The sequence below is a fragment of the Notechis scutatus genome, chromosome 15 (assembly GCF_049901735.1).
Source record: "Notechis scutatus isolate UNSWTSFEM ecotype Mainland chromosome 15, rNotScu1.2, whole genome shotgun sequence".
NCBI classification, from domain to species: domain Eukaryota; kingdom Metazoa; phylum Chordata; class Lepidosauria; order Squamata; family Elapidae; genus Notechis; species Notechis scutatus.
The window spans coordinates 8,288,157-8,312,243 of NC_142023.1; the positions used below are offsets into that span (position 1 = coordinate 8,288,157).

The following is a 24,087-nucleotide window of genomic DNA, read 5'->3' on the forward strand; positions in this document are numbered from 1 at the left end:
TGGGTAACTACAGAAATTGGGTAATGCAAATAGATTTGCAGAGAGGGATTTAGTGTAAAACATCTGGCAACATTGGCCTGATTCTATTTATTTATTTGATTTGCCAATTGTTTACAAGATAATAAGTATAAATGTATACATAGTTGTGAATACATGAAATGGTTACATATAAGAAAAATAAAAGAATAAGAGAAACAATAGGACAGGGACGGTAGGCACGTTGGTGCGCTTATGCATTCTAGCATTATGATTGTGTAAAATATTGTAAAAATCGCTTATGACTGGTGTCTATAATATCCAAATCAGAAAAAATGGCATTGCACATGGCTAGGAATTCTGGGGAGTGTAGTTTCCAAGGAAAGCAACCAGGTTGCAAGTAGACCCAGGAAAGGGGCATGTAGGGGGCGTGCATAAGCGCACCAACGTGCCTACCGTCCCTGTCCTATTGTTTCTCTTATTCTTTATTTTTCTTATATGTACCCATTTCATGTATTCACAACTATGTATACATTTATACTTATTATCTTGTAAACAATTGGCAAATCAAATAAATAAATAAATAAAAAAAAAATAGGACATGGACTCCTCTATGGTTTCTTGTTCCTATGGCAACTGTCCGGGTCTGTGATGTCACCTCCGGTCCTGTCTTCCTGCTTTCTCCACAGTAGAGGCGAGCGGAGCGGATCATATGTTCGCCTCCTCCTTCCCCTCCCCTTTTTTAGAATTGGTGCGTCCCATCTGCGCCGCCTGAACAGCGAGCGGTACGAAGGCGAGCTCATTCTAGGGGAAAAAAAGGGGGGGAATATAAATTACGCATATTGAACCAAGCAGGCGAGCCAGAAGTAAAGGGAATCGGGTGAGTTTCTCGAAATAATCAGAAAAGAAAGTTAAAGCAATTCCCCCCGGGTATTCTTGATCAGATTTAGACTTTTTCTTTCTTCCTGGCGTGCCTATCAGCCTTTGGGACGGACGCGGGGTGCAAAAGAAGAGCAGGGGTTGGTGCAAAATAGGGGAAGGTATGGAAGCAGAGAGAATAATTGCTGGAGAGTTTGCACGCTCCAATGTCGATGTGCGGTGTGCTCAAGGCATTGTTGCGCGATATATAAGCTATTCCAATGAGTCAAGCTGCCTTTTGCAATGGACCGAGGGGTCAAGGCTGATGGTTGATAGTATGGTTGGTCGCCCAGTCAGCCAGATGTTTAGACTGGATTTTAAGATTAGATTAGATTAGATTAACAGAGTTGGAAAGGACCTTGTAGGTTATTTAGTCCAACCCGCTGCCCAAGCAAGAGACTCTACACCATTTCTAACAGATGGAAGTCCAGTCTCTCCTTGACAGCCTCAAGTGATGAAGCTCCCACAACTTCTGAAGGCAACTTCTGTTCCATGGGTTGATTGTTCTCCCTGTCAGAAAGTTTCTCTTTGTATCCAGGTTGAATCTCTCCTTGTTCAGTTTCCATCCATTATTCCTTGTCTGGCCTTTGGGTGCCTTGGAAAATATCTTGACCCCCTCCTCCCCTCTGGGGCAGCCCCTCAAATATTGGAAGGCTGCTATCATGTCTCCCCTGATCCTTTTCTTCTTCCCCAGACTAGCCAGGCCCTGTTCCTGCAAACCGTTCTTCATATGTTTTAATCTCCAGTCCGCTATGTTTTAGTCTCCAGTCCCCTCATCATCCTGGTTGCGCTTCTCTGCACTCTTTCTAGAGTCTCAACATTTTTATAGTGTGGTGACCAAAACTGGATGCAGTACTCTAGGTGTGGTCTTACTAAGGCTTTATAGAGTGGTATTAGTACCTCCCTCGATCTCGATTGTATCCCTCTGTTAATGCAATTTAGGATTGTATTGGCTTTTTGGTTCACCTATCAAGTTCCTGTAGCTCAGGGTTAAACTGTGGGCTCCTTGCTACTCTCTGAGCTTGGTTGTTTCCTTGCAGACATTTCATGACCTTACTAGGTTACATCACCAGTGTTAGTGAGTGTGGGGTTTGCTCTCTTGTATACAGTAGCTTTGCCCTGCCAGTATGGTAGGGATTTTCTCCTTGGTAATTCTTCAATTAAGATATTATTCTCTGCTTGGATTGTCTGGAGTTCATCCCTGCTTAAGCGTTGGCAGCTGGAGGGGATGTTTTTGGTCGTTCCTTCTTATATTTTTATGGTTTTTTTGAATGGTGGGGAAACATGGTTTATCTCTCTGTATCAGTGGATAGCTGACTGGTCTGAATAACATAACTTTTCCAACAGTTTGAGAGCGTGCCAGATTTATTTATTTTCTGAATGGGACCAATTCCTCCCCCCCCTTTTTTTTAAAGATACCACCAGATCATTCTGAAAAATGCTTGGAATCTTAAAGCAGCCAATTGTCTTTTCGGTGGAAATCAATGTCAACCTGGTGGTTTTGACTGCACTTGGATTAATCAGCCGGCTGTGGGCTCTGTCCTATCCCAGAGCCGTAGTGTGAGTAAACATATTCTAATATATGGGGATACCATGGATTTAGCAGACTGAAAATGTCCGTATTGACAATGGCTCTTCCAGGGATTAAAAAGAAAGTTTTTCTCTCTGTCTATTTATAAAGACTGTCTGCGGAAAACCTCACCATTGCATTTTTAGAAGCTTTTAATGCAGGCACATAAACTATTTATTATTCAGTCCAGCTTTTGGAGTGTGAAAAAGCCTGGAAAACAAATTTGAGATTAACATTAATCAAGCTGTCATTTTGCACAATGGAGCTGGGATATCTTTTACACTCTGACGGAATGGTAGCTGAATGGATGAACAGAATTAAACCGCAATTTGGCTTCATGCTACGTTGTGTTTAGGATATGCAAGGTACTTTGCCACTTGTGGACATAATTCAGTCCAAAATTTCAACTGCCGAGGGGGAGAGAGAGAGAGAGACTATGTTGCTAAAGTCAGTTTTGCCTCATTTTATGACACGGTTGTTAAGTGGATCACTTAACAGCCATGTTACAAATTTAACAACTGCAGTGATTCACTTGCAAACTATTTTTCACACTTAATGGCCATTCCAGCATTTTTCACACTTAACTGAAATCAGGTGAGTTTCTCTGTTAGGGTGACGAATTCAATTCCTTGAGGGGTTTAATGAGAAATCTCTCTATCTCTCTCTGTCCCTCCCTCTTTCCTCTATTATTTTATTGCATTATTCCAGTTTTGATGAAGTTTACTACGGCCAGTTCCTCTCCTTGTACATGAAGCGGATATTTTTCATAGATGATAGCGGGCCGCCGTTTGGCCACATGCTTTTCGCTTTGGGAGGTATGCAACTTTTCAAATAATTACTTTTTTAAAAAAATCCTTGATTTTACTTTGAGGGTTCTTGAAGTTTATTTTCTTAGCTGCAATCAAGGACGAGAGATATAGTCAAAACTTTAGCCCCGAAGCTTTGACATTCCTGTCATGATTAAGCGTTTTATATAGTTGAGTTCTTTCCTTCAAGATTATCTTGCTCTCTCCCTTTTGTTAGTCATAATGCCTGAATTTCACAATTTGTGGACCGTGCTTTGCTCCTGGGCAGGAGTTTAATGTATTCTAATATTTTAGGACTCTTGCTTCAATTTGTTCGACTCACCTTGGATCATCTTTAGTCTAATGTGTTTGTGCGGGTTTAGCTTTTATTTATTTTTGTGGGTTTTTATTTTTGTGGTACGCTGCCCAAAATCCATGGCCGAGGAACATCTAGACTATATGTCAGTTCACAAAGAGTTGAACTGATTATTGTGTTTGCAAAAATTTACAAGATGTATGTAGAATCTAGATGGAGAAACTGGGGGAAAAAAATCTGTGTATTGCTGAAAAAAACAACACCATATGGATACACCCAGATGTTTAGCCAGCATACACCTTTAATTTAAGTTTAGGTCCTGCGATCTGGGAAATTTATTTTTTCTTTTTCCCTTCCTTTTCAGGTTATTTAGGGGGATTTGATGGAAATTTCTTGTGGAACAGAATAGGAGCAGGTAAAGGTACTTTTTGATTCACCCTCCAAGCTAATTATTGATAAGGACATGGCCATCTGTTCAACTGGGGAAAAAAACTAGACTGGGGAAAAAATAATAATAAAGGTAGCTGTGATGCCTGCATTTTATATAAATCTTTGGTCTTGTATTATTCCTAAGGATTGATGAAAGATGTAGAAAAGCCAGCTAAAATGGAGGGACAGGTAAATAAGAAAGGTGCAGTAGACAAGAGGTGCAGGTAAACCACCTGTAATTGACGCATAGATTGGTACTGATCTTTTTCTTTATTATATCCTAGAGTACAACTCCAATGTGCCCATTTGGGCTTTGCGGCTGCTACCAGCCATAGCTGGTGGCTTATGCGTTCCCTTGGCATACCAAATACTGGTTGAGCTACATTTCACCCATTTCGTTGGCCTGGGTGCTGCGGTCCTGATTTTATTCGGTAAATAAGATCTCGTTCTTTTTCCATTCTCCGTTGGTGCCATCTTTGTTCAGACGGAATACTTCCCAAGAGATTTCACTATTCGGTTTGTTTCCCTCAAGCCGTGTTTAATCCTCTCGTTATCTAAGACAGAGCAACCTTTTTGCAAGATTATTCTGTCTCCCCCCCCCTCCCCCCCCCCACAGGCATTTTATTACTTTGTATAATAAAATAAAAGTTAGGCACTGAGATTAGGACGTTTGAAGAATTGTAGCAAAAAAAAAAAAAGCTGTATGTTTGGTTAAAAGGGTTTTTAGAAGCTGGGACATTCCCCCCCACCCCACCCCCGCCCAGTTTTTTAAAAACATAGCCTGTTTCGGTCCCTGTTGGTTGATTGCAAAAATCTGTATTTTTACATTGTTTGCTGTACCTGGGATCTCCAATCTTGGCCACTTTACGACTTGTGGACTTCAATTTCCAGAATTGTGGGACTTGTAAAAAGCTCATAGAAGGACCAGTATAAGGGGGAAAAAACCCCAATTCTCATTTCTCCTTTTGTGTCTTAACAGAAAACTCACTAATTACTCAATCCAGGCTGATGCTGCTGGAGTCGATTTTAATTTTCTTCATCCTGTTGGCAGTTTTATCTTATCTGAAGTTTCACAACTTGCAGAAAGAAAGGTGAAAGGTTTCTTTAATGTCCCACCTTTGTTGGTAGTGAAACATAAAGCTCCCCAAAGCAGGCCAAGCAATGTCTTACGCATTTACGCTAAGGGGATGCGGGACTCACATTAACATGGTTTATAAATGGTGGCTTAAGGCTCAGCCCAAACCAGCAAGGGATGGATTCTACAACAAAACTGGACTTTAAAAGTTTCTGTGCACTTTTTTGGGGGTAGTACATAATATACAGGTTAATCCTCGACTCACGACCAGAATTTAGCCCAACATTTCTGTTGCTAAACAAGACAGTTAGTTGTTAAGTGATCCAATATTAAGGAGAAATTTCATGACAGTGAGAACAATTAACCAGTGGAACAACTTGTTTCCAAAAGTTGTAAATGCTCCAACACTGGAAGTTTTCAAGAGCCTGGACAGCGATTTATTTGTCTGATATGTTATAAGGCTGGCCTGTGAGTAAATATGTTTTTTTCTCCTTTTTTAAAAGCCCTTTTTCTGCAAGATGGTGGCTTTGGCTGTTACTAACAGGGATCTCCTGTTCCTGTGCGGTTGGGTAAGCTTATCTCTTGATGGTCTGCTAAGATATTTGATAACTGCCTTGTTCACAAAACGTCTTAGCCGTGCCCAACTGTGTCTTTAAGACTTGTGGACTTCAACTCCCAGAATTCCCCTTGCTGGCTGAGGAACTCTGGGAGTTGAAGTCCACAAGTCTTACAAGTTCCTAAGGGTTGGACACTCCTGTCTTAGATCTTCTGGCGGTCTCCCCTCTCCCTTCTGGGCCCATCATGGGTTGTCTAGTGTTCTCCTCCTTACCTTAAACCCTTATAACCCTTATCTTAAACCCTTAAAAGGTGGCATTTCATGCTTGCTTTGCAGGGTGAAATACATGGGCCTCTTCACTTACCTGCTCATTCTGTGCCTGGCGGGCATCCATTCCTGGCAGCTGCTTGGCGATCGCTCCCTGCCCAACGTAAGTCGGAGGGTGAAATAGGATGCGGTCGCTCTGAGAGGGTGAGAGTTGATCTCCAGGACTTCTTGGAGAACTCTGGAATTCAGAACCCGTGGGTTTTCGTTTGACACAGCCGTTTTTCTTGGAATAGTCAAGGTTGCAAGAAATGTGTTTTTTCATAAATGTTTGATGGTGAAATTGGGAGTATTGATAAGTTAGATGTAAGGCTCCCTAACATAGAGCCGTCATATCCATAAATGATAGAGATAGATAGATAGATAGATAGATAGATAGATAGATAGATAGATAGATAGATAGATATAGATAAATGAGATAGACTGGATGAATGAATGAATGAATGAATGAATGAATGAATGAATGAATGAATAGATGATAGATGAGATAGATGGAATGGATAGCTGGATAATAAATAGATAGATAGATAGATAGATAGATAGATAGATAGATAGATAGATGACCGAGGGGGGAGGGAGGGAAAGAGAGAGAGATGGATGATAGAAGACAAAAAGGCTGGTTGATAGATTTCATTTTTAGTGGGGGGAAAACCCTAAACCTTTATAATGGCTAAATGAATTAAACATAACATCAAATGATCAGGAATACATGTCTCTCTAATAAAGTATCTATTTGGAAATAATTCATGTGTTTCAGTATGCTGCCTAGAGTCACCTTGTGTGAGATTGATTACCATGTAAATTCGATAGAAAGATAGTGTCTGGTTGATTGATTAATTGATAGAAAGAAAGAAAGAGAGAGAGAGAGAGAGAGAGAGAGAAGAAAGAAAGAAAGAAAGAAAAAAGAAAGAAAGAAAGAAAGAAAGAAAGAAAGAGAAAGAAAGAAAGAAAGAAAGAAAGAAAGAAAGAAAGAATGTAGAGCCAGACACTTCCCTGGGCATCAGTCTTTAGCTTTTAGAAGCAAACGTGAACCATTCTTCCTTTTCCCTTTTAGATCTCCCTGCTGGGGCATTTCTTGGCCCGGGGTTTAGCTCTCCTGGTCCTTCCCGTCGCTCTCTACCTCTCGTTTTTCTACATTCACTTGATTTTTCTGTATCGATCTGGTCCCCACGATCAAATCATGAGCAGCGCCTTTCAAGCAAGTTTAGAGGTGAGACCAAGCTGCTTCTGGGGATAATTGGTCAAAAAGGGAGAAATTAGGGAGAAATCCCTCCCTCCCTCTTCCTTCCCTCCTCCCTCCCTCTTTCTCTTCTTTTCCTTTCCTTCCCTCCGTCCCTTCCTCCCTCCCTCCCTCTTCCTTCCTTCTTCCTTCCTCACTCCCTCATTTTTCTTTCCCTTTTTTCCCCTCCCTCCCTCCCTCCCTCCCTCCCTCCCTCCCTCCCTCCCTCTTTCTTTCTTTCTTTCTTTCTTTCTTTCTTTCTTTCTTTCTTTCTTTCTTTCTTTCTTTCTTTCTTTCTTTCTTTCTTTCTTTCTTTCTTTCTTTCTTTCTTTCTTTTCTCACAAGAGCCAATTCCCTCCCCCGTCCCCACTTTTTTCACTTTTACTTTTTGTTCTTTGAATCTCTATGTTAATTGACCAACTGAATGCTGATGGAATTTATCTTTCTGCTTTTCGTTTTCTATTTATTGGGATTTACCGATTTCTATGCAGGTAATCCTCGACTTATGACCACAATTAAGCCCAATATTTCTGTTGTTACATGACTCATCTGCCCCTTTCTTGCCACCCTTGTTAAGTGGATCACGCCAGTTGTTAAATCAATAGCAAGGCTGTTCAGTAAGTCTGGCTTTCCCCTTCACTCTGTGTGTATGTGTGTGTGTGTGTGTGTGTGTGTGTGTGTTGTTTTTTAGGGAGGGCTTTCTCGCATCACTCAGGGACAGCCCTTGGAAGTGGCTTATGGATCCCAGATTACTTTGAGGAATATCTTGGGCAAACCCTTACCGTGTTGGCTTCATTCCCACCGGAATACCTATCCCATCAGGTGAGAAGGGAAGTTTTCCAACAGGGATGTTGTATACAACCCCGGCCTGTCCCACAGTGGGTTCCATCTCTGGCGGATATCTTCAGGAGACGCTGTCTTCTTTGGCGTGGAATTTTTTTTTTGCCAAAGAAAAGAGCACAATATCTGAGGAGAAATGGCCAATTTGGCAGAGAGCCAGGCTCCCAGGAACGAGACCAGGCCCCCACCAAGCTCAAAGAGCATCAAGGAGAGGGCGGGGCTGACGTCGTGGCGACATGACATGCCTCACGGAGAGCTCCGTGGGGACCGTTGATATCCATCTGTCAGAGAGGTCCTAACGGATCTAAATCGCCTCGGAGGGGCCAGGATTGTAGAGAGCACATTCCGTCGATCGCAGGGAGCCCGCAAACTCCCTGATCGCTCTGGAGAAGGCTCTCCAATCTGGCAGCAGAGAAGACGGCCATTACGAGCTATTCCGAAGCTGGGTAAAATAAATATTTTTTTTTTCCTGTGACCTAAAAGGGCCCTTCAGATTATCTTGCATTCCTTCTTTTCCACAGAGGTGGTCACGCTCCGTTCTCTCTGTGTCTTCCCCAGATACGACAACGGACGGGGCAGTTCCCATCAGCAACAGGTGACCTGCTATCCGTTTAAGGACGTGAATAACTGGTGGATCATCAAAGATCCTGGAAGGTAGGCCTCTTCAGGTAGTCATGTGACCGTTCGAAGTTACAAGACACTGAAAAAAAGTCACAAAAGTTTTTCATCCTTACGACCGTTGCAGCATCCCCATGTTTATATGATTAAAATTCAGCCTCACATTTATGACGGTCGCAGTGTCCCAGGGCTCATGCAATCCCCTTTTGTGACCAGCAAAGTTAATGGAGAATACAGATTCACTTAAGAACCATATTGCTAACTGAAGAGCTGCAGTGATTCACTTAACCAGGGTGGCAAGAAAGGTCATAAATTGGGACAAAGCTCACTTCACAAATTTCTTGCTTAGCAACCTAACTATTTGGACTCAATTATGGTTGTAAGTTGAAGAATTTATTTGTCCAAGTGTGATTAGATACACAAGGAATTTGTCTCTGATACAGACGCACTCAGTAAATTTGCAAGACAACAGAGATGATGATGACGACAACAACAACAACAACAACAACAACAATAATAATAATAATAATAATAATAATAATAATAATAATAAATAAGTTGATACCAAGAATGCTGGCAGCAACCTGTCTCAACCATTAGTGCCAGTTAATTATATTTGTGATACATTTTTAAATGTTCAGCTGACTGAGTTTCATGTTTAATAAATAAGAGATAATAATAAGAGATAATAATAATAATAATGTTTAGAGTTTTGCAGCGTAAATTCAGTGCCAGAAAAGTAAACACAGATGGCTGAGGCTTGTTTTAACTTCTTTATAAACACATAAAGTAAGTTTTACAATACCAGTTGTAGATTTATCCAACATGGAGCAAACTCAAACAGAAGCAGACATCAGTTTCACATTTAGTTCAGCAGACAAGCAGGCAACTTAGTTTCTCTTTCACTTTAGAGTTGAGCACAGAAGACAGATAAACCACACCCAGATTCTCTCTTTAAGTTCCAGCCCTCAACTCAGCTCTCATTGGCTGACCTTGTTACTAAGCTCTATTCCAGTTCATGAATATACTCTGACAAATAATAATAACAACATAATACCACCACCAATAAAAGGTGGAAATAATGCAGACAATAAAAAGGAATACATCGTTACATTACAGCCAGACTTAATGGATTGATCTACTTTGATTTTGCTGGTTCCAGCCACCGTTGTTTTTTTTTTTGCCTCTCCTAAAACAGGCAGCAGTTGGTAGCTAGCAACCCGCCGCGGCCTGTGCGACATGGCAACATTGTTCAACTGGTCCATGGAATCACAACCCGTTACCTTAACACGTAAGCTGTTTCTTCTTTTGGCTTCTAGCTATGTGTCATCTTGAAACTGTTGTAATGGTATATAAGAAAACTGCCAAGCACAGAGAGCCCCGGGGGACCTCACAGTTCAACCCTGAGCTACAGATATTCTCCCCTGTCGCTTTCTCCGCCCTGCAGGCACGACGTGGCTGCACCCCTCAGCCCACACTCCCAAGAGGTGTCCTGTTACATCGATTACAACATCTCCATGCCTGCACAGAACCTCTGGAGAGTGGTAAGTGCCAGGCTGTAAAGGGGATTGATAAAAGGTGGACTGAGCAAACAAACAAACAAATAAAAAATAAAATAGCAATATAGTGCTTTCACAGCCCTCTCTAAGCAGTTTACAGAGTCAGCCTCTTGCCCCCAACAATCTGGTTCCTCGTTTTACCCACTTCGGAAGGATGGAAGGCTGAATCAACCTCTGGACCCGGTCAGGATCGAACTGCTGGCAGTTGGCAGAGTTTAGCCTGCAATACTGCACTCTAACCATTGCGCCATCGTGGTGCTATCCTGGCTCTTAACCCCTTTCCTAATCTAGTTATAATCAGATGCTGCATCTGATGACTTGACAGGAGCAATGAAGGCAGAGTATCAGCCAAACTGCAGCATCAGAACGTGTCTCTTTCCCCCTTTCCCCCCAAAAAAACCCCACAGGAAATCGTGAACCGCGACTCAGAAAACGAGATTTGGAAAACGATCCTGTCCGAAGTCAGACTGATCCACGTTAACACATCGGCCGTGTTAAAGGTGAGTTTGCTTGGGGTCTCAACCAATAAAGTTTCTTGCAGCCAGTGGTGCAGGGAAGGCATGGAGTCAGAATAATTGTTGGAAAGGGACCTTGGAGGTCTTCTATCCAACCCCCTGCATAAGGAGGAGACCTTATACTATTCCAGACCAATGGCCGTCCAGTCTCTTCTTAAAAACCTCCAGTGATGGAGCCCCCACAACAAATTGTTCCACGGGTTAATTGTCCTCCCTGTTAGGAAGTTTCTTCTTAATTCCAAGTTGCTTCTCTCCTTGGTTAGTTTCCACCTGTCATTTCTTGTCTGAATGCAATGACAATAAAGTTTATTCTATTCTATTCTATTCTATTCTATTCTATTCTATTCTATTCTATTCTATTCTGTTCTGTTCTGTTCTGTTCTGTTCTGTTCTGTTCTATTCTATTCTATATATAGGTTACTAATACACAATCAAAACATACTAGAAAAACAAATGAAACAATATAAATTGTAAAGATACAAGCAACACGGTTATAGCCGTAAGTGGGAAGAGATAGGTAATAGGAAGGAAGAGAAGAATAATAAGGAAGTCTTACTAAGGAAGTTGGCATTTTAAATCTCTTTTTTTTCTTTCTTTTTAACCATTCCCTTCTTTTTCTCCCCTCCAGCTTAGCGGAGCTTCTCTCCCTGAGTGGGGCTACCGACAACTGGAGGTGATTGGTGAGAAGATCTCCAAGGGGTACCACCAAAGCATGTTGTGGAACGTGGAAGAACATCGATATGGGAAAAGTTAGTTTTTAGGAAAACCTCTTTGGACGTTAATCCAGATTTCCCACACACACACAAACACACACGCAAAATTCTGGAAAGACTTTTTTTCCCCAAAAAAAAAACTTCTACTCACTTGAGACCTGGAGAGATAGTCCTTGACTTAACGACCACAATTGAGCCTAAAAAAATCCTGTTGCTAAATGAGGTAGTTGTTAAGTGAATTTTGCCCCATTTAATGATGTTTCTTGCCATAGTTGTTAAAGAGAATCACTGCAGTTGTTAAGTTATTAAAACAGCTGCTGTGTGACACCGCAACCTTCATAAGTACATGCCAGTTGCCAAGTGTCTGAATTTTGATGGACCGTGGAGATGCAACAATGGTCGTAAGTGTGAAAAACGGTCATAAGTCACTTTTTTTCAGTGCCATTGTAACTTTGCTCACTAAATGAACTCTTATAAAGTTGTCTTCTGTGAGCAGTGGTGTACCCTACCAACCTCAGGCACACCCCAAAGGATTGTGGGAGAAAATTTGGCCCCGACTAACCTGGTTTTTCAGGTCTGTTTTGTTTTAATCTTTTGCAGGCCATGAGCAGAAAGAGAGAGAGGTAGAATTGCACCTGCCCACTCAGATCAACATCAGCCAGAATCTCACTTTCGTTGCCAAGTTCACCGAATTGCAGGTGAAAGAAAGCGCCAAGAAAGTCAGCTTTCGATAAAGCCACAGGGTGGACTTCAGTTCCCAGAATTCTCAGCAGCTGCCATGCTTGTCCAGGGGATTCTGGGAATTGAAGTGAATTGGTTGTCATTTCACCCCTTCCGATTTCCCATCACATACACACACACACAGCTTTATTGCCCTTCCATCCTGCCCCCTTCCAGCCCTTAATGGCTGGATGCCTGTGAGGTGCCAAGCCGAACCAGGCAGAGCTGACACCCAAGCTACGAGTGATACATCCCCTAAACAAACCAGAATGTTAACCTTGTTGTGTAAATCCTGCCAGCCGGTTTCACATCTAGAGGTGGAGGGAGCGTTGTAGACTTCAAGAGACATTTTGAATTAGGGGCTGTATCACTTGTAGTGTCAGAATTCCAGCGATGGCTCTAATTAAATCATGAGCCTCAAGCCAAACTTCAAAACACTTCAAATAATTTATGAGGAACAACATACTGGCAATGATCTGTATGAAGCCAACTCTGGCATATGTAATTTACAATTCACCCTGTTTCCACCTCTATCCTGGGTGTCTCATAAATCAGATTCTCCAATTAAGCACGTTCATGGCCTGGTTGTTATCAATCATGTTCTCCAATTAAATATTTTCGTGGGCGAAAGCTCTGGTAATTTAGTTACAATCTTTTAAAGATAAGTGTTGGAATGTACTTTCACTTGTTTGTACTTTCACACTGCTCTTCCAGATTCCCTCCTCCCCCCCATTTATGGCAATTCTGAAATAGGCATAGGAATGCTTTATGAGTTGCCATGTAGTTCGCATTGATATCTGGAAATGTTGTGAAACCCAATCCTTGTGTTTCGTTCTAGTGGAAGATCCTTACCCTGAAAAACGAGGACACGGAACATAAATACAGCTCATCTCCCTTGGATTGGATCACCCTGGACACCAACATTGCTTACTGGTTCCATTCCAGCTCAGGGGTGATTTTACTGGATTTTTATGTGGGCTTCAGAAATCATATTTTCTGGAATACATGTGGGCAATCTTCAGATCTCCCTTTGCCCCAGAGAGAATTTCAGCAGGCCACACCCTGCTTCCTTTTTTAGCTATACAAGCAGTCCTTGATTAACAATCACAAACACACAATTTACACTGCTAAGCAAGGCATTTGTTAAGTGAGTTATGCCTTCTTTTGCAGCCTTTCTTGCCATTAAGTTAATCCCTTCAGTCGTTAAGTTAATAACACAGTTGTTAAAGTGAATCTGGATCCCAACGGACTTGGCTCGTCAGAAGATTGCAAAAGGTTTGCAAAATGTGACACCCCCAGGGACGCTGCGACCGTCACCAATATGAGTTATCATGTGACCATGGGATGCTGCAAAAGTCATTACGGTGAAAAACAGCCCCTACTTTCAGTGGCATCGTAACACAACTCAAAGCATCTTCTTGATCTTTCCTGGCCAGGCTCAAATTCACCTTCTTGGCAACCTCGTCAGCTGGACATCGGCCAACGTAGCCACCATCGTCTACGTGGTTTTGTTCCTGGGGTACCTGCTCCGGCGGCGGCGGAAAATCCGGGATATCCCTGAAGGTCTGGGACCTCCAAACCCATCTTGATCTTCTACCCAAGACCCCTTAATTGGGTTGGCCTAAGACCTGTTGTAAGGGATGCCGTGGCTCAAGCGGCTAAGACGCTGAGCTTGTCGATCAGAAAAGGTCAACAGTTCGGCGGTTCGAATCCCTAGCGCCGCGTTACGGAATGAGCTCCCGTTCCTTGTCCCAGCTTCTGCCAACCTAGCAGTTCGAAAGCATGTAAACAATGCAAGTAGAAAAATAGGGACCCCTTTTGGTGGGAAGGGAACAGCATTCTGTGCATGGATTCTGGGGAGGGAGCGTGTTTCGCAGGCTGGTTGTGGGTCAGTGTGTCGGTGGACGGACACTCTGACTCTTGCGGAGGAGTGCCAGGCTTCGATGAGGCTCTTTGCACATGGACATTCGCTGCCCCCCGCCCATCCTGCCTGCCAGGGGGTAAAATGCCCCTTGGCCCATTTCTTGTTCTCCTCTGTGCCCCGTCCTGGCTATTTTCTCAGGCTGAGAAACTGACTTGCCCGTTTTTCACACACACACACACCCTCCCGTTTCCTCTGCAGAGACTTGGCAGCAGTGGCTCCTGGCTGGAGGGATCTGCGTGGGCGGATGGGCTGCCAACTACCTGCCTTTCTTCCTGATGGAGAAGAACCTCTTCCTTTATCATTACCTGCCGGCCATCACTTTCCAAATCCTCCTGATCCCCATCATTTTGCAGCATGCCAGCGACTTCCTCTGCAAGTAGGTTTGTCCGGACACATAACCTCGCCTCTTCTTCCTGGGTTTGGAAAATAACCGTTTTAGCCTCCCGAATCATCTTGGTTGCTTTTCTCTGCGCTCTTTCCAGACGCTCAGCCTCTTTTTTTAACGCTTGTCTCTCTGTTCTCTCCCACAGGTCCAAACTTTCAAAGAGCATGCACAGTGCTTTGGTGGCAGCCTGGATGTCTTCCGTCTACTTTACGTATCACACATTCCGGCCGCTGACTTACGGAGACCCGGCCCTCTCAAAATCTGAGTTACAAGCTCTACGTTGGAAGGATAGCTGGGACATTCTGATCCGGAAACGCTGACACCAAGCCTGAGAAATGGAGACGATGTGTGACCATTGGATGGCCAACAAAAAGGAGAAAAGAATTCATCTGAAGTCAAGATTTCTTCCATTTTGGAACCGTTCTGTAATCCTAGAAACAGCATTGTCGAATTGGAAATGCCTGTAGAATGGATTTGGGAGTTGTTTTGTAGCCTTTTACCCCTCGTGTTGGTTTGCAGAGTTAAAATTCAAATGGATAGAAATGTATTTGGACAAGGGAAAGAAATTTCAGAATTCCGACCAAACTCTCCATCTCAATTCAGCACTCAGAGACCAAGTCCATCCAAGTAAGAATTTATTAAAGACGTCATATCGGCACATCTGGGAAAACCTGAATCGGAGAGTTCCGGGTTTTCCCTTCCCAAAAGAGAAATCCAGAATCTATCCCCTGCGTCCATCAGTCCATCACATGGCCCAATCAAATCTTCATCCCAACTGGAGACATTTCCCCCAGTCACTTCCCTCCAGGTGCAGGACAACATGTCCTTGACTCTCTGAGAAAAGAATGTTGTTGTGTCTAATCTTCTACCCCACTAATGAAATCCCCCCCTCCCAAATTCCCAGGCACTGAATGTGACAGCCTCAAGGCTGACAGGGGCCCTTTTGCCCACTCAGGACAGAGAAAAGAGTCACTTGAGCATGGAAAGAGGGCACAGGGCTGGCCTGAGACTCCTTCGATGTGGAAAGGATTCATCGGAGGACTATTCAACTCTGGCAGAACCATCTCTGGAACAGCTATGAAAGAGGAACAAGATGAAATAAATCTTAATGTGAAACTGCTGATTATATCAGTCAATAAAATGAAGTCAGCTCCATGCACCAATACTGAGGCCTCCCAGAGGTGTCATGTGGATCGAACTGGGATCTAGGAATTGAGGGACCTCCCATGGAAGCAGAGCTGATCAGGAAGACGTAAGAGTTAGAGGAATGAGCTCCAGGTATGGTAAGGAAAGGCAGAAGGATGTCACCAGCTACGCAGCTGCCTTGATGAGCTTGATGACTGGGGGTTCTGGACCACCAGGCAGGCCCTGGGAAGCAGGCTTTATGTGCATTACATCATCTCTTCTTTCTAGGGGAAAAACCTAGGTTTCTGGCCTTTTCACTTGGCTTTTATTCACAAAAAGGCTACTTTATTGGAATGTCGCATTGCATTGCCAAATTTCTTTCCCCGATCCCTTGCTGGCTGCCCAAAGCCAAGGAAGAGACTTTGGGTTTTCCCTAGAGAGAAGAGACAACGTTATGCACGATAAATATGACAAAAAAGAAAGTGGGGTTGTGGAAAACCAGTCGGCACCTGGCAGGGTGGGAAACCATTGAGGAGCCAGGCTGGGACTTTGTAGCTTTACCATCAATCGAGAAGTCTGTCTTCCTGGATCAGAATGCAGAAGAAAATAAAGCCCCGTGAATCATTTTGTCTTTTTTTTACATTAAAGTTTTTGCTTTATTTAGTGAAACAGTTATTATCAATGTAACAAGCTGAAAAATACAGCAACCCGGGAGAAGACTGAGGTAACAAAATACTTTTGCCAGAAGAAAAAAACCAAAGAAAACCAAACTTTAAAAAGACTTCCACAGGAGGGTGAAAACTTCAGTAGTTTATCCGGAAGGAGACAATTCACAAGGAGTGGGAGAGAAAAGGCCTTTACAAGAAAATTCCATGCAATGGACCACTGGGAATATTATGGGTAAAAAGGGAGCTGGGGAAAACAAGAAAAGAAAAGAAAAAAACACAAGGTCTCACCCAGGGAAAAGAAAACCAAAGTCTAGAAATGGGTTGAAACCACAAAGGCCCAAACGGCTGAAATCCGGACACAATAATTTCCGCCTCTATCGAGGGCTACTTGTAAAAAAAGAAGAAAAAGAAAAAAAACCTGTCCAGCATGCATTTTGGCACTAGGTTTACACGAGCTAATAAATTAAGAATAACGGGTGTGGCCTCGAGACACTGCTACACGAAGCGCTGTCGTGGAAACCCAACGGATAGATGGAGGGACCCTAGTCCCCAAATTGGCTAAAGGGTGGTCAGTCCCACAGAGAGACTTGTCCTGGGCTGGACAGGGGAGGGAAGGTTTCAAAGGCGGGGGGAAAAAAACCCCAAACCCACCTTCCTTGGAGCACAGGCATGTTCGTGCGTGCGCCAATCTCCGTTCCTTCAACCGAAAGGCATCTTCGCCTTGAGCTCTTTCGCTTTGCCAAGAAGATAATCTCCAGTTGAAGGAGCTTCACAGAGGTGTATGTGTGTGTGTGAACGTTACTCTTTCTGTGTGCGTGCCGGTAGTAGCCATAATAAGCACACGCCTCGGCAGCGTTCACCACCTGTCCCCTTGTAATCTTGGGATGCCCTCTGCGGCCATCTCACCCACATCAGCTCTGAAGGCCCTTTCCAAAGTGGAAAACTTCTGTCTACCTGTCGTTGGACAGACAGCTGGGGGGGCTCCAGATGGGGGGCGTGGTGCCTTCTCTGGGGTGGGGAGACCGGATTTTTTTTAAAAAATAGTACCAATATGCACCCCGTTTAGTTCACAGTCAAAGATGCACAATAGAAAAGAACATTAAAAAAAAAGAAGCAGCTAAATAGAATCCTCATGCTTTTCATAGGACAATTACCATTTAAACGTGGATTACGCGAAGGAGGAGGAGAAATGGAAGGAGAGGGAGAAGGAGACAACACTGTTCTATTACTCATTTATTTCACTTTTTCAAACCACCCTACTGCCTGTATTGCTGAATGAAGCACCATGTTATTCTATCATCACTGTACATTTTTTTCCCCCCCGAGCTGTGGGCTACAGCTCTTAGATAGCTCTACCAAAGTCAAAAACGATGGCAGGCCTTCCTTTGCTAAACTGCTTTTTTTTAAAAAAAAAAAAATTATTACTTAAAAAAGAAATTTAAGTGAAAACAGTCTCCTACATTCTAAATACAGAATTGCAGAGGGATTTGTCAAGGTTTTGGCATTCTCTATGCCAACGCCTGCAAATTTCTTTCATTACGAAGGAGAGGCATGTCGATTTGGGCACATCGAAACAACCATGTTCCCCAATGTCATTAAAACAAAAACAAAAAAAACCTAGTGATTTGCAGTCCCAGAAACTCGAACTAAAAGGATGGAAGTTGGTAAGAACAAAAACAAGTTACCCCCTCTTTAAGACAGGGCCATGTTTAGAGTGGGGGTTTCCTCCCCCCCCTTTCTCACCCAATAAACCAATAATCAATTGTTGTCCTGAAAGCGTTTGACAATCAAATCCTGAACTTCCTTTCTAGAAGTCAGACTGACTACAATTCAGCACACGCACAATTTCATAAAATTCGCTTCGTTTTTGCGTGGTTGGGGACGAACACAGGGACGGCTTCCACGAAGATGTCATTTCAAACCCAGCTCTTTTCTTGAACTAAAACCGTCTCTGGCTTGGAGTCATTTCACTTTAATTAACTTGATCATCACCAAGTCAGACCAGAATATTTACCAATGGGGTTTGATTTTATTGCGCCAGTCCAACCCTCGGTGTTGACTGAAATTTAGCAGAGTTGTAAAAGGGGGTTAATGCAATTTGGGCTCAAGTTTGCTAGATGCAAATTAGCTTCTTGGTTGGGTTAATTGGGTTGGAAGCCAGATTTTTTTAATTGTCATTATGCAGCTGGTAAGAAGAGAAGGGCCTTTTTAAAGGCTCCAAGTGAATGGCGTATCCTTCTATACTCTGAGCTGCCTGATATGAAAATCCAGAGAAAGGGTATGTTCTCCAGAATAATCTTTCTGGACTACAGACATTCAGAACCGCAATGGATGCTACATCCGGACGATCCACCAGAAACCCCAACCTATTTCCCCATCCTGAAATCCTACAGCAACTACCCAGCTCATAATAACCCACAATTTGTTGGAATAGTTTCTAACCATTTCTCCATGAGAAAAAAACAAGGATTTGGGGGGGGAAGGAGAAAGGGGGGGGGGGCTGAGACCTGTTTTCTCGTTTCCTGTCCAAACCCAATAATTTCTCTTACCTTCCTTTGCTCTTAGAAAGAGGAGATAAAGACAAATACAGCGTGACACTTAAAAATGCATTACAATCATCAATGGCGAAGACATTTAGCATATATTTAAAGTAAACACGGCTTGGAAGAGAGCCAAGATTACAGTCAGATCAAGTAGCACGCTGGTCTTTCAAAGCCAAGAGTGCTGTTCCTCCAAAATGACCACTGGCCCACCTGTATTAAGAAGCTGGATCGTTTGGCTACCCTTCAAGGTGCCACGAAGCAGCTCACGACTTCGTTGAATTGGGAAATGAAGAAACTGGGTGGGCTTTTTTAGCCATTCTACCTTGGTTTAAAAGAACATTGGCTTTCTTGGCTGAGTAGAAGGGACTTGGTATTTGGTGAAAACCTCCTCTCTCTCTTAGGAGGATCCATATTTAACACTTTCCCCTCAACCCATGTTTTCTGGGATTGGGAAGTTCTAAAACCAGCCCGGGGGGGGGGATGTAGGAGAAGCTTGCCCAGCGGGACATTTTGGATGAACAGCCCCCCCGCCCTCCAGCAAACACAATTTAAGGCAAATCTTTCCTTTGGGATGAAGCAACCCAGAAGGAGCCTTAAGATCAAGCGTATTTCAGCAGCACTTCAAGGTCCCTTCATTGCCAGGGGTACCTCCAGTTAATTTTAAAAACAACAAAACAAAACAACCACCACAAAATACAGCACAATTAATTATGAGTTACAAACAGGAAAAAAAAAAATTACAGGTGATTTTTTTTTTTTTATCTTGTGCCAAAATACACCATTTTCCCAAGTAGCTGAGCGCAAGGGCGACGTTGGTCGCATCCCTAGGTTTGATACAAAAATCTGAGGCAGCCACAGGGCAAAGCAACTCAGTGCACTTAAGGTTATAAAAAGGTTGTTTCACAACGTTCTATTCTAATTGACACTCTGCAGCAAGTTAACACTGTCAAATGTTTGTTGTTTTGTGCATTAGAAATAACTCTAAACCCAACATGGGTTAAAGTTCTTGAGTCACATAAAGCAGCTTGACCGTAAAAAGAGCAGTTTAAAAAAAAAAAAAAAGACATCTGGAGAGATGTGACGGATAAAAGTTTGTGGCAGGACAAGAATCCACAGCCGTCGTGACCTCCACGGCTAGAGTTAAGGACCCACGGATCCTGTGATGGGTCAGGCTCCCTCTCCAAACAGTCCAAATCCTGTCGTTCATCAGTGCAGTGAGTCAGATCCTGTCCCAAAGGATAACATTCACGTTTCTAGAAGCTGTATCATAATTACTTTCAAGTTATGTAGAAAAGTGCTGAAGTCGCTGTGGGAGACAGCTGGTTTGCTCTGAAGTCTTTTTCCTCCTTGCTTTAATGGAAACCCACCTTCCCACCTTGCAGTTTGGCACTGGACGTTATACCGCACACTGGAGCAGGTTATTCAAATGACATAAGGTTTGCAGGTACCTGGAACAGCAAGGAAAAATAGTTAATGAAAAGTGCTGGATAAATGGTCCATGGATGGAAGATTTTCGCAAGAAGCCTCTTCAAGTCAAGTCAAAGTCAAGGCAAGTGAAGTAGAAGTCAAGTCAAGCAGAAGTCAAGTAAAAGTCAAGCAAAGGAGAGGTCAAGTATAAGTAAGTCATCAAGAAGTCAATTATAAGTCAAGTCAAGAAGTCAAGTCAAAGTCAAGTCAAGTAAAGGTCAAGTAAAAATTCAAGGAAAGGTCAAGCTAAAAGTCAAGTCAAACTCAAGCATGTCAAGTCAAAGTCAAGTCAAATCTTAATCTATTTATTACAGCTTTGGCCACCCTTTGCATTAAAAAAGAGTAGAGTTAAAAAAGAGAAACAGCTTAACCCCAAAATTTGTTTGTAAATCTTTGGATTACAATCTTTTGGATTACGAAAGTTTGGATTAGAAATGTTTGCAGCTCCTTAGCACTGTGCATCCCAGCCTTATCTACCCAACCGTCCTGCCAGTGCAACCCTGATGAAGACCAGGACTATCATTTGTGATTGGTCCACCTCAAGTTACCTATGAAGATTGACACATGAAATGGACCAATCATAAATGTTTGTCCTACTCAGCATCAGTGCTTGAGTTAAGCAGGTAAGACTCCAATTCAATACTATGTTGTTTCTGGATTTAGCAAGGTGAAGAATCCAAAGTTTATATCATGTATCTCCTGGACTTCACCTACATCCAAAAGGCACCACAATGTCTTTGGTTCTCCTTCTCATTTTATTCTCTGCTTTTGGGTTAGAGATTGACCTACACAATGACCCTGGGAATGGGAACAAATGAAATTCGTGGGAAGATTTGTAACCCAGTTAGCAAAACATCTCCACTGTGTCGCTTACAAACTAAAACCAAGTATAGAAGATGGGCTACCTGAGGCCTGTTGCTTCTGCAGGCATCATCCAAATGTTTGTGCCACAATATTGCATGAAACCTGGAACCGGTCTGGAACTTGTAAACATTGCCTGCAGAGTTTAAAAAAGAAAAAGAAAAGAAATAGCACCAAGGTCTTTGTGATTTGCTAGCAACAGCAGCACTGAAGAATGATATCTTGAACGTTAAAAAAAAAAGATCCCCATTTGTACGATTAATACGATCAATTAATCATAATAGAGATGGAAGGTACCTTGGAGGACTTCTAGTCCAACCCCCCTGCCCAAGTAGGAGACCCTACACCATTCCAGAGAAATAACTCTCTACTCTTCTTCTTAAAAGCATCCAGTTGATGAAGCACCCACAACTTCCGAAGGCAAAACTGTTCCACTAGTGAATTGTCCTCACTGTTAGTAAATTCCTCCTTAGTTCTAAGTTGCTTCTCTCTTTAATGAGTTTCCATCCGTTGCTTCTTGTCCTGCCTCTCAGGGGCTTTGGAGAATAGGTTGACCCTCTCCTCTTCTCCAGGGCAGCCCCTCAAATATTGGAAGGCTGCTGTCATGTCACATATCTAGTCCTTCTTTCCTCTCTGAGAGAAACCAAGCCCACCGCTCTCAGTTCAACCCCAAGCTGCAACTGTTCCATAGCGACTCCTCTTTTCATTGAAGATGAAGCCTCACGAAAAGTTTTCATGGAGCTTTGATTCAACACCTCAACTTCTATAGGATTCTTTTTTTAAAAAAAAATACAAAAATGCGTTCTTGCTTATTCAATGTCCAGTGCAACCTCATTCTCTAAAGGCTGCCTAAATAGAGGGATAGAATCAAGATCATGTGAAGTGTTAATGCCACTTGATAAGGCCTTGGTAAGGCCTCACTTGGAATCCAGTTCTGGTCCCCACAATGTAAAAAAAGATGTTGAGACTCTAGAAAGAGTGCAGAGAAGAGCGACAAGGATGATTAGCGGACTGGAGGATGAAACATATACGAAGAATGGTTGCAGGAATTGGCTATGTCTAGTTTAATAAGAAGGACTAGGGGAGACAGGATAGCAGTCTTCCAGGGGCTACCCCAAAGAAGAGGGGGTCAATCTATTCTCCAAAAAGCACCTGAAGGCAGGACAAGAAGCAACGGATGGAAACTCATCAAGGAGAGAAGCAACCTAGAACTAAGGAGGAATTTCCTGACAGTGAGAACAAATAACCAGTGGAACAACTTGCCTCTAGAAGTTGTGAATGCACCAACACTGGAAGCTTTTAAGAAGAGACTGGATAACCATTTGTCTGAAGTGGTGTAGGGCTTCCTGCCTAAGCAGGGGGTTGGACTAGAAGACCTCCAAGGTCCCTTCCAACTCGGTTATTCTATTCTATTCTAAAGTCCCGCTAACAGGGCTTACCTTTATCTGGGTTGTTCAGCTGAAAAATATCAGGATGTTCAGGATCATCAGGAAGCGCTACCATCCAGCCCACAATGGAAACTTTCTTTCCCGGAGTCGATTTATACTGCGAGAAGAAAATGTCAGATAGAAAAAATAGCGGTCAGGTGGCTCTGGCTACCATCCAGGAAATGGGGATTTCCCCCTGGAGGGAGCTGCGATGGGACACGGGAAATCTTCACCCAAGCTCACAACCCCCATTTGGGCTTACGTGCTTCCTCTCGCTGCCCCTTAAGGACTTGGCTCCGAAGTAGATCAGAGTGGATCCCGACAGAGTAATCCAGTACCTGGTCCAGGAAGACAGCTGGAAAAGAAAGAAAGAAAGAAAGAAAGAAAGAAAGAAAGAAAGAAAGAAAGAAAGAAAGAAAGAAAGAAAGAAAGAAAGAAAGAAAGAAAAAAACCTGTAAAAACCTTCCCCCTTACAAAAGTCCTCGACTTAACCACAGTTGTGTTCAGGGTCCGTTTGAAGTTACAGCAAAGCCAGTTATGACCATTTTTATTCACTTGCAACATCCCTGAGGTCACATGACCAAAGTGGCAATGGACTCAAACCTATGACGGTTGCAGGGTCCCGGCGGGGTGTGTGTGTCACATCGATTCCCTCTTGTAATGAGCAAAGTCAAAGGGGTTCAACACTTAACAACCGTGGTATTCATTTAACAGCTGCCGGGTTAAACCCTTAACCACCAAGGACATGAAGGGCTAAGTGAAACACTTAACAAACGTCTCACTTGGCAACCAACATCTGGGGTTCAATTGTAAGTTGCAAGCCAAGGGCTGCCGGTCCTTCGTTTTACCTACGAGAAGGTTTCCCTCCCGCCCTGTTCAGCGGGAACTGGGAAAGGATCAAAGGTTCAGGTCGAAAACTTTGAACCTTCACAGCAAGAAACGCTGCCATGAAGGAAGAGCTTGAAAGCAGGAAAGACTAAACGGTCCACCACGTTAACGTTTCATTTTTTTTCCCCAGTGGTTTTTCTAGGCCCTTTTAGTGTTTTCCTCCCCACCACCAAAGGTCGGAAAAGAATCTCTCCCCATTGCTCCTTTTCTGAGTGGAAACATGGAAGGAAAGAGGAGACTCTCCGTATCTTTACTCACTGTTTATCAGGAAGAGTAAAAAGAGGGTTAGTCTGTGTGGGTGTTGCCCAAAGTTCACGTACAACAGTGACAAGGATAAATAAATTTGAGGGTTCCTCAGTGCTCTTTGGACCTTGGTCAGTTCCTTGCAGACGTTTCCTTACCCGGCTAGGTAACGTCATCAGTGCTAGTGATGATGGCAGCGCTGATGAGGTTACCTACGTTGGTGTTGAAGTGTTGTGGCCCACCAGTGGCCAGCAGAGCTGGCAGCAGACTCGGACAGTGAGGAGGTTGGGGAAGAACATGGGCCAGTCCTGGAGTCTGGGGGAGGCTCTGGCAAGGGCTCTGCGTCGGAGGCAGAGATGGGGCCAGGGCCATCCGACAGCTATCAGCTGCCTTTGGAACTGGAGATCAGTGGGGCAGAAGAAC

At 43.3% G+C, this 24,087-nt stretch overlaps 2 protein-coding genes across 2 annotated transcripts in view; one reads left to right on the forward strand and one right to left on the reverse strand.

The window, feature by feature from the left end:
* Positions 1-614: 614 nt before the first annotated feature.
* Positions 615-15,115, forward strand: POMT1 (protein O-mannosyltransferase 1). The gene is made up of 20 exons (XM_026685742.2): positions 615-856; positions 2,310-2,454; positions 3,173-3,279; positions 3,930-3,980; positions 4,279-4,425; positions 4,974-5,085; positions 5,573-5,638; positions 5,962-6,055; positions 7,004-7,159; positions 7,860-7,990; positions 8,567-8,662; positions 9,825-9,917; positions 10,074-10,170; positions 10,593-10,685; positions 11,329-11,449; positions 12,014-12,111; positions 12,972-13,085; positions 13,570-13,696; positions 14,256-14,433; positions 14,588-15,115. Exons 2-20 carry the CDS (start codon positions 2,333-2,335, stop codon positions 14,760-14,762), a joined length of 2,178 nt encoding a protein of 725 aa, XP_026541527.2. The 5' UTR covers positions 615-856; positions 2,310-2,332; the 3' UTR covers positions 14,763-15,115.
* Positions 15,116-16,191: 1,076 nt separating this feature from the next.
* Positions 16,192-24,087, reverse strand: part of RALGPS1 (Ral GEF with PH domain and SH3 binding motif 1) — a 75,371-nt gene continuing 67,475 nt past the window's right edge. Inside the window, exons 16-19 of the mRNA XM_087944274.1 lie at positions 22,796-22,888; positions 22,546-22,651; positions 21,151-21,242; positions 16,192-20,226 (exon numbers count right to left, since the gene is read on the reverse strand). Of these exons, the coding sequence (XP_087800400.1) occupies positions 20,197-20,226; positions 21,151-21,242; positions 22,546-22,651; positions 22,796-22,888 (321 nt within the window). The 3' untranslated portion in view covers positions 16,192-20,196. The remainder of the gene's footprint in view (positions 20,227-21,150; positions 21,243-22,545; positions 22,652-22,795; positions 22,889-24,087) is intronic.